The sequence below is a fragment of the Thamnophis elegans genome, chromosome 3 (genome assembly GCF_009769535.1).
Source record: "Thamnophis elegans isolate rThaEle1 chromosome 3, rThaEle1.pri, whole genome shotgun sequence".
Lineage (NCBI taxonomy): Eukaryota > Metazoa > Chordata > Lepidosauria > Squamata > Colubridae > Thamnophis > Thamnophis elegans.
In genome coordinates, this window is record NC_045543.1 from 105939471 (window position 1) to 105954926 (window position 15456).

Sequence of the window (15456 nt, forward strand, 5' to 3'; positions counted from 1 at the left end):
CACCAAAAGTATAGTAATCGCTTTCATTTTTATGGAATTCATATTTTAATATTACCTTCTGTGAACCCAATTAGATCTCTTTATATATCATTTTCTAAATACTTTTGATCCTTGTGTCAGTTACAGAAGTCTTTTAAGAATTGCCACTTTGCTTTATTTTGCCTTACTTCCAAAATCTTGTTCAGTTCAAATAAGTAGAAGAAATTTGTGTGTGAATGTAATTTGACCCTGATGGAAGTCACAGTGAGGTTGTACATCCCTATTGTGCATCTGTAGTACTGCTGTTGAATGACTTATTGGTGCAGAAACATTTCTCAACAGAAATTTTTAGTACACCTCTGCCATGTACCTTGTTGACCTCTGAAATAGGGAGGCAACAAGACCTCTGAACAAGATTACTTCCTAACCTTTTTCCTACTTTGAAATATTCCCAGTGCAGAAAAAGAATGAATGTGGTATGTGGGTAAACACAGTGACATACCCACATACAGGCATATACCAGAATAATAAAAAAGTAACAAGTGATCACTTCTCAGTGTTTATTGCAGATTTGCATACAGCATCTCACATTAGAATTACCTGTTCCTTTCTAGAAAGAGAAGTTTGTAAATAATCTCCTGTAGGACATTCGGATAGGTTTATAAAGTTCTTTACCTATAAAATTGATCATGCATCCTCATTTACAAGAAATCTCTGTAAGAATTTGAGAAGAATTTGGATTGGGTCAAGAGTTAGCTACTCCATCATTCTATTCCAAATAGTAATCAACCAGATACATTTGGGAATCTCAGAAGTATGCTTAGCAAGTCTTCTGATGTTTAAGATATGCTGCCTGTAATTTAGGAGATGGTATAAAAGTAGCCTTTGTTCCTGTGTGGCTCTACCATTCAGTATTGCCTTCTGACAACCCTCTGGAAATGTCCCTACAGTTTCCTTCGCAGGATTTGGGTTTGCCAGGGTCTGCTTTCCAGGGGTGAGAGTGACTGGCCAAGAGTCATCCAGCTGGCTTCATGCTTATAGCAGGAATTAGTTCACAATCTCCCAATTTCTAGCCTTACATCTCAACCATTACACTAAACTGATATAATTGAAATCTAGCTTCACTAAATCCTCATAAAATTTTGTAAATTTCTGTATCTTCTATTTGCCCAGTCTCCCATGTTCATTGTCAAACTTGTCTGTTTTCAAAGGCCATAGGCTATTGTCCAGTTATATGTTTGGAAGTGTGCCAACTTAAAATTACATATCTATAATATACTCTCAGTTTTTCAGTTATGCCCAGCAGCTCAAAAATATTACCTACTTTTACTTTAGTTCCACTGGTATATGATTTCATTTCCTCTGGTCACGAGAGTTAGAAAGCTACTCAAAAATTAGTATAAAGCTGAGTTAATAAGCTGCAGGTTATAAAATAACATCTACAACTTTACTTAATAGCTTTATTTCCCCTTTTTATCTTTAGAAATGTACCAAATGTTCATTCCTACAAAGAAAAAATAAGGAATAAGAAAATTTGGCTGTCAAATTAAGTCTTAAAAGCAGTGGACTGAAGGATTTCTAAATTATAGTGCATGTATGATTTCTCTGCACCAAAACCAGGTTTTAAGCCTTTACTGTTTAAGTAATAAAAGTTTTGCCTTCCATCCTGCATAATTTGTGTGTCACATAATCTGCAACATAATATCCAGTAGAGAACTTTTCTGAGGTTACTAGGCTGATAAATATTTAAAACTGAGTGTTGGGTTAGAAAGACATTTTATCTAGTCTAGTTTTTAAATGTGGCTATATTCTTAATTGTGATGCTACTACATTCTGTCTTACTTTGACTGGGTCAACAGATAGTAATCGTATACAGTTATTGCACAAAATTATTATATGACTCATGTACTTCTATATAGTGAGGAAGCCCAGTTAAAATAAAACCCACAAAAGTCTGTTTTTAAATTAGGCAGTTACCACAAATATATCAACTACATAAACTGATTGTATAAAATTAGTTTTTTATAAGTACAGGAATTGTTGTCCAGATAAATTGATACTTTAGTTTCATGTCTTAAAAGTAATAGTTAAAAATAATATTTGAAATATAGATACAGCCAGTAAAGGATAGTAATATTAAAGTGCTAAGCTAGCTAAAAAGAAAAATTCAGTGAATTCTAGTGGAAAAAAATTGAAAACTAATTTTTTTAGTGTCATACTGTCCACAATACCAGTTGTGATGCTTTGGGTTTTAATGTAATTTATTTTAACAATACTTCATTCTCTTATTCTTTATCTTGCATTCTAATCTTGTCTTCTGTAGGGGAGTTTATAATACATAAGCCACAGTTGAAATCATACTTCCTTTACTTTAATTATTCTTTTTCTATCTCATCATGAGGAAATTCATTAACTATAATTTAAGAATAACACTCAATAATCATGATTTGAGATTGACATGTTACTGTTGGAAAGCACTAACTCTTCTTGTTCTTTTTGTCTGTTTAAAAGGTCTATTAAAATGTACATTTTTGTTATTGGCAAGTTAAAATACAAGTTCAAAAAGTTCAATTGCACTTTTTTATTTTAAAAAATTCTGCAATTGCTGCTACTGTATTCAATTACATTATGCAATAGTATCTCACTCTTTTATTACTTATAGATTGAATTTATTATTGAAAATATCTATATTTGCATTTAAATTCCCTAGTCAACTTTTGTAATTAATGCATAGGAAAAGACCCAATTATACAGTGATTGAAAAACAAAACACTTGCATATATCTTCAGGAGTGAAATGAAACAGGGGTGATATGGAAAGAGGAAAAAATAAAATTAATTGCACTTGTTAGGAATATCTGTAACCTGCATACTCAAAATGCTGTGTCTAAAATAAACCGTGGTTTAGTGCCACATGCAAGCCAAGTTACAATATCTTATAAATGTAACTAATAGCAGGACACAATGCATATAATATTGTTACATCTTGTACACCTCTATGTGTTTTCCAACATGAGAAGCAGTGAAAAGATATTTTAATTAATGTAGTAAATAATTTCAGAGTGATTCTGAAAATCTAAGAAAGTCATGTTGACCAGAAAGTGATGTGAATAAATGAAAATGCAGGTTTAGTAAGAATGTAGAATATAGTGTTTTCTGCAAGGCAGAAATGAAACTTAGAAAAAGTTGTTATTGAATATTTTCCACTTTCACTGAAGTATAATATTTTGTTTTTTAGTGAACCTGTAGATCAATGGAAGCAGTTCACTGACTATTTACATGAGATGTTTTTTCATGTTTTTGTACTTATATTTTCCACAGATGATTCAGCGAGAAATAGAAGTAAAAAGTAAAGTTACTGCAGTGGCATTGACAGATTCAGTTCATAACGTGTGGCATCAAGAAGCTGATAAAATTGTTCGGGAGTGGATGCGAGAGGTGAGGCTGTATTCTGATAACCAAGTGCACAAACTAGCCAACTATTATTCTTATTATTAGGAGCAGCACCTCCTTCCTCCTGATTTTACAATTTACCCTTATGGGGACTTTAATGCCCTTGTACTTAAAGACTGTTATAAAGAGACTATTAGAGACTGAGTCCCCTTCGGGGAAAAGGGCGGCATATAAATGAAATAAATTCAAAATAAATTCAATTCAATTAGCTTTATTCAATTAATCCAGCAGCACATACAGACTCCGGATCATTGTTAAAATCCAATTCTGACCATTAAAGAGTTTCACTAAACATTATGTCTAAAGTATATATGTATACATACTTACCATAATGCTGTTTTGCTTTGAGTTAGTTGTATTTGGAGTGCAGAAAAAAAATGACATCATTAAGAAAAGAAATGCAGTAGAAAAGAGGAAATCTAACTTAAATCTGGTTTACATGACGTATTCATTTGTTTCTAACATTGCAAACCATCTTTTTAAAAAAATTTCAAAGTTTCTGAGGATGTCAATTCCATCCAACCATAACTTTCATAGTCTTCATTTTCTTCTTAAGCTACTATTCTATTATGTGCATGTTTTCTGGGTTCTCATTCATTCTCCTTACAACCAAAGCACTTCAACATATTTCTTTCATATAGATCACTAATTTTATACTTTATTGTTTTACTGCTATTAGTTCACTTCTTTGGTATATTGTTTAGTTTTAATATTACTGGATAAAAGGACATATAAGCCACTAAGAGTCTTTTGTGATTGGAATGGCACATTCTAGTAAATAAACAAATAAGCATAAAGTCATTTGGGAATTGGTTGATATAAATATTTCTTTAAAATGTCTTTCTAACTGTTAAATAAGGAAATGCTACTCTGAAACTGCAACTCATCACACATTTACTTTGTTTTACAAGGTTTTTTCATTTATATTTCTAGTAAATACCAATTACAAAGTTTTCTGTATTTATCTTTTTTTTGGCAATTGAATAAAATACTCAAGTTGAGAAGCTTGCTGAGAAAAAGAAATATTATATTATGAAAATTCAGAACATTGAATATATACCATCAGGAGCAAAGCATTAACATTTACATCTCCCATTTTAATCTAATAACTAATTGTTACTGAAATACATTTAAATAAAACAATCTATTACCTGTGATTTTATTTTCAGAAACTAGTGAATTAAAATATGGATGGGATACTCAAAGAATCTCATCTCAGCAGTGTTATATTACATGAATTTTAGATGTGTTTCTAAACTACATCATGCCATCAGGGTATAATATTACTATATTGGGTTTAGATTGAGAGATTGAATAATAATTCATTTTTTTCTCCGTTGCTTTGTACATGCAGTGGTAATTGCTGTTACTGAAAGAATGAATAGTGAACAATAGCAATTTTTCATTGCACCTATCTACCTTTATCACAGCATACATATTTTAATGGCAGTAGAAGTCCTATTTTTAAAGTTTTGTTAGACATTGTGATGACTGATAAAACAAAATTTCCATTTTCGTATCTTCAGTCTGCATTTTGAGATACTTAATTCCTATAGCCAATGGCTCATTGTATATAGGATAAAGTAAGTTAATTTTGTTGAAATCTTTGGTGTTCTCTTAAATTCTCTGATGTAATGTTATATCAGTAGAAATATTAATTTTATCTATGTCAAATATATACTAGTTCATAAAAATTCCAATTCCACTTTCAGGTGTTAATTAAAAACTGGCCTGCAATTGTGCATTTTAAAGTCTTTATGAAATACAGAAATATTACCGTCACACAATTAGGTAAAAAGATAACAAATACACTAGCCAGTAATATTTTTAAATGCCTTCCTGGCTTTTTTTGCACAGTTTAATTGTTTTACTGATCTAGTATTTCTTACAAAATATGCAGTCCCTGTGAACAATTTCTAATCTCATACAGCACCTCTTCTTTATGTTCTTCTCCTCTGTCTGGTCCCAGAACAGTAGGATTGCCTTGACAAATCTTTTCAAATTGCATGGCTCTGACTTTATTGGTGGAGACTACTTTAGAAATTGTGTCCCTGCCTAAATACAGCTGACATTTTCTTCCAGACAGAATGACTTAAAAAACTATAGTAAGACACTTGATCAATCAAGTGTCTTTCCAACCAATCAAGAATTTTTCCAGAATGGATTCCATAATGCACAACTCTGGCAACAAACATTTCAAAATATGCAATACATGCTTTTTTAGCATGAGGCCAATCAGCCATTATTTATGCGTGTATTTAATTCTTTCCTCATTTTATTATAAGTATTTAATTGTAGAAAAATGAAATCGAATGTCTTCATATTTTAAGAAAAATTTGGTGGATTATTGTGTTTGACAATCATTATTTATGCAAAGTAAATTGTAATAGTTTTAAGAAAACATTATGAAATTTAAATTCTGAAGTTGAAAAGTAAAAGAGGATTTAATTAGGAAATAAGCAATTAATAGATTAGTAAAATTAAGATATTTCATGCTGATTTATTATCCATAATATAATTCATATTTTATTTTCCATGATCTATTTCACCTTTCTTTCTTATATATTATCTAAGATTTGAGTCAGTTCCATTTTAATAATGGCTGGTTAACCATAGAATTTTACATAAGTACAGAAATATCCAATTAGGATGTATTATTTGAACTAATGCATCTGTTAAGATAACCCCTCAGTATTTATTTTCAAGGACAAAGCATTTCCAATTCTTTCCATCTCATTTGACATCACTTAACTTCCAAGGGATAGTTCATCCACTTTCTACCTCTTCCATTTTGTATACCATCCCCTTAATAGTGTGATGTCTCAAGCTGGACAGAGTATTTGACTGAGATCTATTCAAAGGAAAATAACATGAAATAATTATTCTCCATCATTTAGATGTTACTCAACTGAGTTGTCTCTCCTATTAATTCCATGTATAATATATTAAATCATTGAGAAGGAGTCATTTATTTATTTTTTATTAATCAACTCTACATAGCTGCCCATATTGGCCAAACACCTGAGGCAGCTGATCTGGGGATTTATGAAAGGGAAAAGATAATTCTTATAATTGTTAATGCTGCTGGCATGGTAATTTCATTGCCAGATAAGAGCAAATATTTGTGGACGTAATTGCCTCAGATGTTAATATAATTACAAAACACAAAAGCTCTTAATTTGGTCTTGAAAGTTTATACATGGATATAATAATATTTGTAGATATATAGCTACTTCTCCTCTTACATGAGCTCAAGCCTCAGTATACAAGTCCAGTTTATTTTTTTGGACCTGACATTACAATATGGTTAAAAACACCTAAGGTATTTTATTATTCAAAGTTCTCTTTAATTTCAGAATTGCTGTAATTGGGTATCAAGTTCAGAACCTCTGGATACATCAGTAGAGTCCATGCTACCTGATTGCCCACGTGTTTCTGCAGGTATGCAATCTCTGTTTCTGAGATAAGCTAGTTGTTTGCAACCAGGAGACTACTAGTTTATTGAACAGCATTTTGATGTTTTAGTATTTTAATGGGTCACCAATTCAGATCAGTGTCCTGATATCTGAGGTAAAGGTTTCCCCCATTCAATCATGCCTGACTCTAGGGGACAATGCTCATCTCCGTTTCTTAACCAAGGGAGTCAGTGTTGTCCAAAGGCACTTCCATGGTCATATTGTCAGCATGACTATACATGGAAACACATGGAACTGTTACCTACCCACCAAAGTGGTACCTATTTATCTACTTGCATTCAAATTGTAAGGTTGGCAGGAGCTGGAACAAGAACAGATGCTGGAGATTTGAGGTACAGAAAAAAGGTGAATGAGAGGGTAAATGATTGAAGTATGTACAGTAAATACTTGCATTTATTTATTTGATTGGCTAATCATGTGCTATAAAGTTAATGTTGACAATTAGTAACCCCATACATTGACTTCCCCAGGATGATCTGTCTCCAACCTGGCCCTTCATGTTTTCCAGCAATGCACTGATCACCTCTATAACTGAGCCCCACTTTTCTGCTAGTCATCTGCTTCTCTTTTGCAACATTGTAGACGTCTCAAAATAACTGGGAATTTTCATAAAATGTCCAAAATATCATACTTTGAGCCTGATCATTTGTACTTCAGGTGACAGCCAATTTGTCTATGATCCATGGAGACAATTTGTTTTCTTTCTTTCTAATCGGAATACCACAAAAAAGCCATTCCCTGCACATTTCTTACCTCTATAGACAAAGACACATTTTTTTTCCAAAGCCTTCATTGTTCCTTAACAAGTGCTAGCTGTGCGGTATTTCTTAACTGCTGGTTTGATAGTTGATAATAAAAAGCATAAACATAGTTTATTGGTATTCTTTAACTTTCTCAGTTATTTATTTATACCCCACCTTTTCATAGTTTTCATAAGTAACTCAAGGGAATGAACATACCTAATGTTCCTCTCTTCCTAATTTCCAACAACCCTGTGAGGTGAGTTGGGGTGAGAGAGAATGACTGACACAAAGACTTTTAGAATAAACCAAAGAAAGACATATTCAAATAGTGCCTAATTAATCTGATGTGATCACTACTAACCTGGATAGCATTAAAAGGAGATTAATTTAATGGAGGTCAGGTTCATTAGTTTTGACAACCTAGTAGCTAACTCAGTTGGGTACCACTGAAACTGTAACATCCTGCTTCTAAATCCTTTGGAGGCTTCCGATTGTCTACTACAAGAAGTCAACTGAGTTTTGATCTGATTCATAAGGCTATTCATATGTAAAGAAAACTTGTAAGTAAATTTTAATTGGAATTGCCTAAAGCAGCCATTTGTATTAAAAAATCCTGATAAATATAATATGTTTGATATAATGCAGGAGGATACAATACAGGAGGAAGATTAATAGAAAATCTTAAATGTTAAAGATAGAATAACAAATATTTTGCTGCTAGAATTTGACTAATGTGTGAAATATTTGTGATTTCAGAAAGCAGACCATATTTAAGCAGTTTAGATGGTAGCAAAGACATATAGAATATTCTAATTTTTTGCTGTCTAATGAAATAGATGTTTGAATTTTTTTTCTAGCCAAAATCAGAAAGTCTTAAGATCATTCTGTTCTCCTATATAGAAGCAAATAGAGGAGATGTATTTTTTGTAAGTGCAATTGTACTTTAGCTCAAAAAAGCTCAAAATAATAAAAATGTATTTACAAATTGGCTGCTCATTTATATTGATTTTCAAAAACAATTTCACCCTTTTGTAAATAGTGTATATTAGTGTACAGTACTATAAGTTTGCCAGTAAGCCAGAATGTAACAATAAAAACAACAAGAATAATATAACAGATCAATAAAGCCTATTGAAATAGTTGCATATGACAATAATTGTATTCTCCATCAAAATATCGGTAAAAGCTCATTTACTTATTGATTAGAAAGTTCCTTGTTTACTTCAGTGCTTTACTTATCTTAAACTCACTGAATTTGGTCCCTGTACCACTGTTCTTGAAGATATTGCTATATGAATGGAGCAGTCAGATACTAGCACTTCTTTTCATTTGTTAATGGAGTATTATCTCACCATCAGTTCCTTGGAGAGAAGTGAGCATATTTAACACATTGTCAGGAAGTATATTGCTTATCCTTAATGACTAAATTTTTCTACTATTTTCTATTTGTATATTCTGTATCAGTGCTATCCATTTCTGTGAGATACCTAGAACATTGTGAGTCAAATATGTTCTCTACAATGCATGTTATCTTTCACAAAGAAATGTACAACAACAAAGGCTAAAATTATCCTGTTAGATCCACCACTATTATTTGGGATGGAGGCATCAGAACTGGAGCAACCCCTTCATACAATTCATCAGGATAGTAGTAAGGATTAATTCTCACTTCATTAATGAAGTGCAAATTGCTAAGGATTAGAGGACAATTATTCCTGAGCAGCTGAGTTCACACTTCATGTGATTGTGGATTAGTGGACTTGTAAACTGCAAGTGTGAATTAGCTTTGTGTCTCTTCAGCTGCAACAAATCATTTTTTACTGTGAGTTGGGGAAACTTTCTTAGAAAGCCCAAGAGGACTTTCTGAAATTCCACATTTTAAGAATACTAAATAAAATTCTGTGAAAATGAATGCATATTATTCATCAGAATTTGAACTGAAATAAGAAGCTTGATGTCTTTTGTGAAACAGATTACAAAACTGAAGAAAATTATTTTTCTAACACAGTATTATCAATTGTTCCAACCATATTAACGTTTACCTTAATTACTTGGCTTTATTTTTCTGTGGATGTACTTATGTTTTGTATTACATTTATAATGAAAAAAACAACCTTTAATATCATTTTTTCCATAACTTATTTATGACTTCTCAATTACTGTCATTCACTGCTGTTTGTAAATATAATCACAACACTTTTGATAACATTATTTCATACTTTTTGACATACACTTTGATGTTTTAATTTACAATTAAACTAACATATATAGTTCTGCACATGGAAATATATTCCTATATACCAAAAAATCAAACCAGCTTCATTCAAATCTATATATTACATCCTTCTCTCTTAAACAGCCCCTTCCCATGATTCTCTTGGCAAATTGGATTGGAAACACCTGAACAGCATCCAAGGTTTATTATAGAAAAATTAATGAAACTAATTTCAAAGGATTCTAATTACTAATGTATTAAATGCAAGTGCTGTTTATAATGGAATCAATCAAATCAAACCAATGTGATGTAATGGCTAGAAGCCAATCTCCTTTGTCGGAAAAGTTCCCTTCTATCTATGTTTTGTTGTGGTACTGAACAAAATAGCTGTTTGCTTGTGATATTGTGCATGCTCACATCAAATTATATGACCTAGATTGTTTAATCTAAATGTTATGTTATTGCCACATTCCATCAACTTAACAGGTATATGCAGTGTGCTGATGCATATTCAGGATGCATTTTAAAAATGAGAAACTTTTAAAAAATATATTAATAAATTTACTTTATGGCAACCATACTTTTAATAAATTGGTTTTGAAAAAAATAGAACTTTTCAAGTTCTAACACAAACCCAACTTACTGTCTAATGCAGGAACCCACTTCTAGTCTATCCTTGACTCAGTGCAGGATAGAAAGGAATGTTTTAAAAAACTTTTTCACATTGCATTGCAAAAATATTAAATCCATCATAGATGATCAAGCCATATTAAATCTACTTTGTAATATTTCTTTCCTCATATAAATATGATACCATATTTTCTAATGTACAAGCCTAAGCCTTGAGAAATGTATGGATTAATCTCTTGTAAGGAAAGAGAGGCAATATATAGAATTTAGGCCAGGACTCCAGATGTCAGAGGGCAAATCTTAGAAAATAAACTCAAGAGTAAATATGAATGAGTTACTGCTATTATGTCATTATAAAAATAGACTTTTGAATTGCAGCTTAATTATTGTGTAAAATATTTCTTTCCCTCTTCCAAAATCCACACATGTATTTAGTTCAGTTATCACTATTTAGAAAGGGTTTTTAATTGACAGAGAAGAGATTTATAAATTTAGCTGTTATTTAAACAACTTGATATTACAGAATATTATTTAATAATAACATAAAGAAGATGCAATAGAGAATTAATGTGAATTTTAAAATTTGTATTAAAAAATCCTATATGATATTAATATTCAAGAAAAAGTTGAGGCACTTTTTATATTAATTAAAGTAGAGAAAGGAGTTTTGTTTTCATTTTCTAGAACAGTAACAATCTGGTTCATAGTATAACTTTTTTTAAAAATTATGATATCGATTCTTCTCTTGTGACAAGGTTCATAACTGAAAAAATATGATACAACATATATTGAATGGTGTGTTCTATGTCCAATAACAGGATATCTTCATTTTCAAATACAGGTATGCTCAATATTATAATTTTATTGCATATCTGAAGGTATTACCTGTTTTACTACTACTATGGAAAATGCTTGTCATGATGTACAAAACCTTATAGAACACCTTATGGCCTGTTCATTTTGCAAAGCACCTGTTCTCTTAAGTATCTATCAACTGAGTTGTACGTAATAGAAGTGAACATCCACTAGTAATTACTTATGTAGTGTTTCCCAAGTATCTTCTCAGTTAAGTTACATTTTATGTTGACCCATATAAGCTGCTACAACCCATTTTAAGGCATTTTGGTTCACTGGTATCATTACATTGGTGGTTTCCTCTATGTTAAAGAGTTTTAAGAAGTATATTATCTTAACTATGCTTTTAAAGTATTCCTTGTTTAATTTATTTTCTAACTGTACATTTTAAAAACTCTTTTAAAATGTATTGGTAACCCTACTCTATATTTCTTAAATATCGATGGAAATGTAGGATGAAATGTATGTCTGTATGTATAAATGATAAAAGTCTACATTTTTAGACAGAAAGATGTTAAATCAAATTATATTAAAAGCATAGAACCTGTGAGAGATGATTTGAGAAGCTTCAATACGGGTAATGCTTTTACTCAACATTTTCCACCAATTTTAAAGTGAGTTTTCCCTTCAGGACAGCCATCTACCTCATCCTGCAAAACTTCATTAGGACTCTTTGATTTGTTGTTCTGCTTAGAAGTAGAAGGAAGTAGCAGAAAACTCACAGAAGCAACCTTTTATAAATACAAAAATAGATACATCCACTGTATCTTTATAATATGTGAGTTTCCCATAATAATTATTGGCATGCACTTGTTTTGTATCTAAACCCCTATAGTTATGAAGTTTAACATAAAAAGTTATTCTCAAAATTAGTGGAAAATATTAAAACATCTGCTTTTTTTTAAAAAAAAAGAAACAACAGATTCTTTTATAGTGCTATTCTGTATCTATTTATTTAAAGTTCCATTGAACTCAGACATGTTTCTAAGCAGATATACAGTAACTGTATAAGTTAACATCGTTTTAAGAAAACAATCTGACTATCTCAAATCTGAATTTTTGCAGTAATATCAGTTTGATCTGATTTAGAGATTATTTAAAGCACATATACATTTTAAAGCTTCACAGTGCTATTATTGAATATTATTTTATATATAAAAAGTACAAGATATGCTTTAAATTGGGGATAGAAGCTTGTAATGTGCCACTTGCTGGAGCAGTTACTGTTTTTCTGATATTCTTTCACTAGCTGGCTTTAGAAAAAAAAATGTCTGGCACCAGTATACTATTAGGCTGTAATTAGTGTAACTAACAACTAGTATGAAAGAGCAGCATAGAGGTCACTGTAAGACTTCAAAGGTCTTAACAGGTTAAGGTTGGAGGGCAATCTGTCTCTTTGCTTAATCTGTTGCCATATCTGGTGAGATTTGTTGAAATCTTCAGGGACCTCTAACCTTGAGGTGTTGCTCTTTCATAATTTACTGGTCACATGCCATATTCTTTATTCCTGTCTGTTTACATAAGCATAGGACTTAGTGAGTGGCAGCTTCATTTTAGAGTTCATGTAGAATTGTGCACAGATTATCATCTCTTCACTGGAAAGAAAGCATTATGGGCTAACTGCTTTAATATTCTTTGTCTGCCAAAACTGGACTAACAACTGTGCAGCTTGAGTTGCATGTGACAGTTAAAAATTTGGGTAGAAGAAAATCTAATGAAGTACAGGCTATGAAGGATATAAACCTATGTAACTTCAAATGTGTTTACTTCTATTCAGCAAATTTAGTTGTGTAGAGCTAAATTTACCTGCAATAGAAGTTTGTGCTCCATTTGTAATTCGAATAACTTTATATAAATTACAAAAAATGCCAACTTACAAATATTCTCACAAGTAAATTGTAATTATTTTTTATTACTTCTAAGACTTTTTGTCAGAACAAAAAGTTTAAGTAGAAAAGTATCAGCCCATTCATGTTTTATTTCACATTAGACACATTTTCTTCTCATTTCTTTCAGAACACAGAATAACGTACACGTGCAAAAAAAATCATTGTGCATCACCCCTTTTCATATTATTACTGTTAATAATATGCTTTTGAATGTGTTTGAATATCATAGACCTAGTCCTAGATTTAGTCATAATTTAAGTATTAGAGACTTTTTTTTAAACATCAGAATGAAGAAGGATAAATCTTTGTTGAAAAAAATATACAAGGACATTTCAAATAATAACACTTAATATAGTGTTTGGGAAGTATTTTCTTTCAAGACTATCTAGTGATTAACTAAGGGAGTACTACATCAAAGCTATGTAGACTTCAAAGCTCAGAACCACTTACCACTTACAGCTATTATTAAAATCTACCACTTCAGTCTGCCAACAATTCATCTTAGCAGCTTTATTGAGTTATTCCCATATATTACCTATCATAGAGGAGAAAAAAATAAATGTACTATTTAATATTATTTAAAATATTAATATAAGCTTCAAAAAACACATGAAAGCAATAAGAGGAGGAAGAATTAGAATTACAGTCATACTATTATGACATTTGTTTATATAACTTCTTCTGCTTGTCTTAAGGAACCATCCAATGATAAGTGTCAGTGCGACAATCTGTTGCAAGCTAGACCTCAGAAGATATGAACCATTTGCTTTTGATAGTGCTTTATTAGATCTTTATAGAACACATACTTGCAGCACAATCTTTTACAATAATTCTTAAGACAGAGGGATGGTTGAAACTATCAGTAGTTTGAAAAAGCAATTGAACACTACTGGGATTTAATGTTGTTCTTATCTGTACATTCTTAAATAGAATGATCTCAAATATGTCATATCATAGCAATTTCCCATAACTTATTTTCAAAAGCTTATTCCAGAGGAGTGTCATTTCTGCATGTACACGCATGCCCAGACAACCTCAGGAGGACTTTAAAGTATCTGTGATGAGCCTTTGCATAACTGCAGCTGCTTTAAGGGTTTTTAGGGCAGACTCCAGAGAGCCCTGTTCAATGAATTGCATAGACTTAGTAATAACTTATACCCACTCTGTATGATTACAGTAATCATCATTGACTTGTTGCTACTTTTTAGAGGTGTGCATATTTCAAAATGATTCAGAAGAACTGATTGTACCTCACAGAAGCACAGTATCTATCCACTGTAATGAACAGCAGAGAAGTACAATGCTTGTATGACATCTAAAGGACTAAATTATTTTCAAGCATGTGTGTCCTACTTTTTTCCCTTTGTTAACTGAAGCAGAATCTTGTGTTCTGGGTAGAATTATCAACAGATTACCTTAAACTTTGGTTTTGACTCGCTTTCATATGTCTTTTCCAAAAATATATTTACTGTATTTTTCAGAGTATAAGATGCACCAGAGTATAAGACACATCAAGATTTTGAAGAGGCAAATTAAAAACAGTTTTTGTACTCTGCAGACCTCCCAAAAATGGGCCTTTTTAGTGAAAAAAAAAGGCATGCATAGCCTTTAAGAGGCTTGTAGAGTGCTCCTGGGGGCTGCAAGGGGGGGGGCAAAAATGAGCAAAATATGGCCCTTTTTTGCTCATTTTTGCCCTCCCTAGCCTAGAGGAGCATTCTCTTTTGCAAAGGGGGCAGGGCTTCAGGAGGCCAAAAATGCTGTATTCAGTGTATAAGATGCACCCAGATTTTCACCCTCTTTTTTGAGGGAAAAAGGTGTGTCTTATACTCTGAAAAATACGGTATTTACTGCTGTGACTTTTATGCCATTTCAATGTAACCAACTCTAAGTGGCTTACAAAAACCAGGGAATATAATCAACATTATAATAATGAATAAATCATCACAATAACTAAAACCTGATTATACTCATAGTGCTATTTCTTACATTTAGGAATTATTGCATTAGTTAAATTTAATTCATTTATATTTCAAAACCTTAATGAAAAACTTTTTTAAGTTGAAGAAAAAGTTCTTTCTTGTGACTATGTATGGATATTCACAAGAAGCACTGTTTATTGTTAACTTTGTCACAGGAAGAATCAAGTAATACATCTTTATGATCAGTGTAGGACCAGGCAATTTAAGGGTTTTAGAGTTTGAGTTATAGCCATTCTCA

The 15456-nt window shown here is 31.6% G+C and overlaps 1 protein-coding gene across 3 annotated transcripts in view; it reads left to right on the forward strand.

Annotated features, from left to right (window-relative positions):
* The window catches only part of FAM172A (family with sequence similarity 172 member A), a 217764-nt gene that overhangs the window by 137214 nt on the left and 65094 nt on the right, over nt 1-15456 (forward strand). For all 3 annotated transcript variants that reach the window (XM_032213058.1, XM_032213059.1, XM_032213060.1), the window contains 2 exons: nt 3300-3416; nt 6788-6872. In XM_032213058.1, the coding sequence (XP_032068949.1) occupies nt 3300-3416; nt 6788-6872 (202 nt within the window). The remainder of the gene's footprint in view (nt 1-3299; nt 3417-6787; nt 6873-15456) is intronic.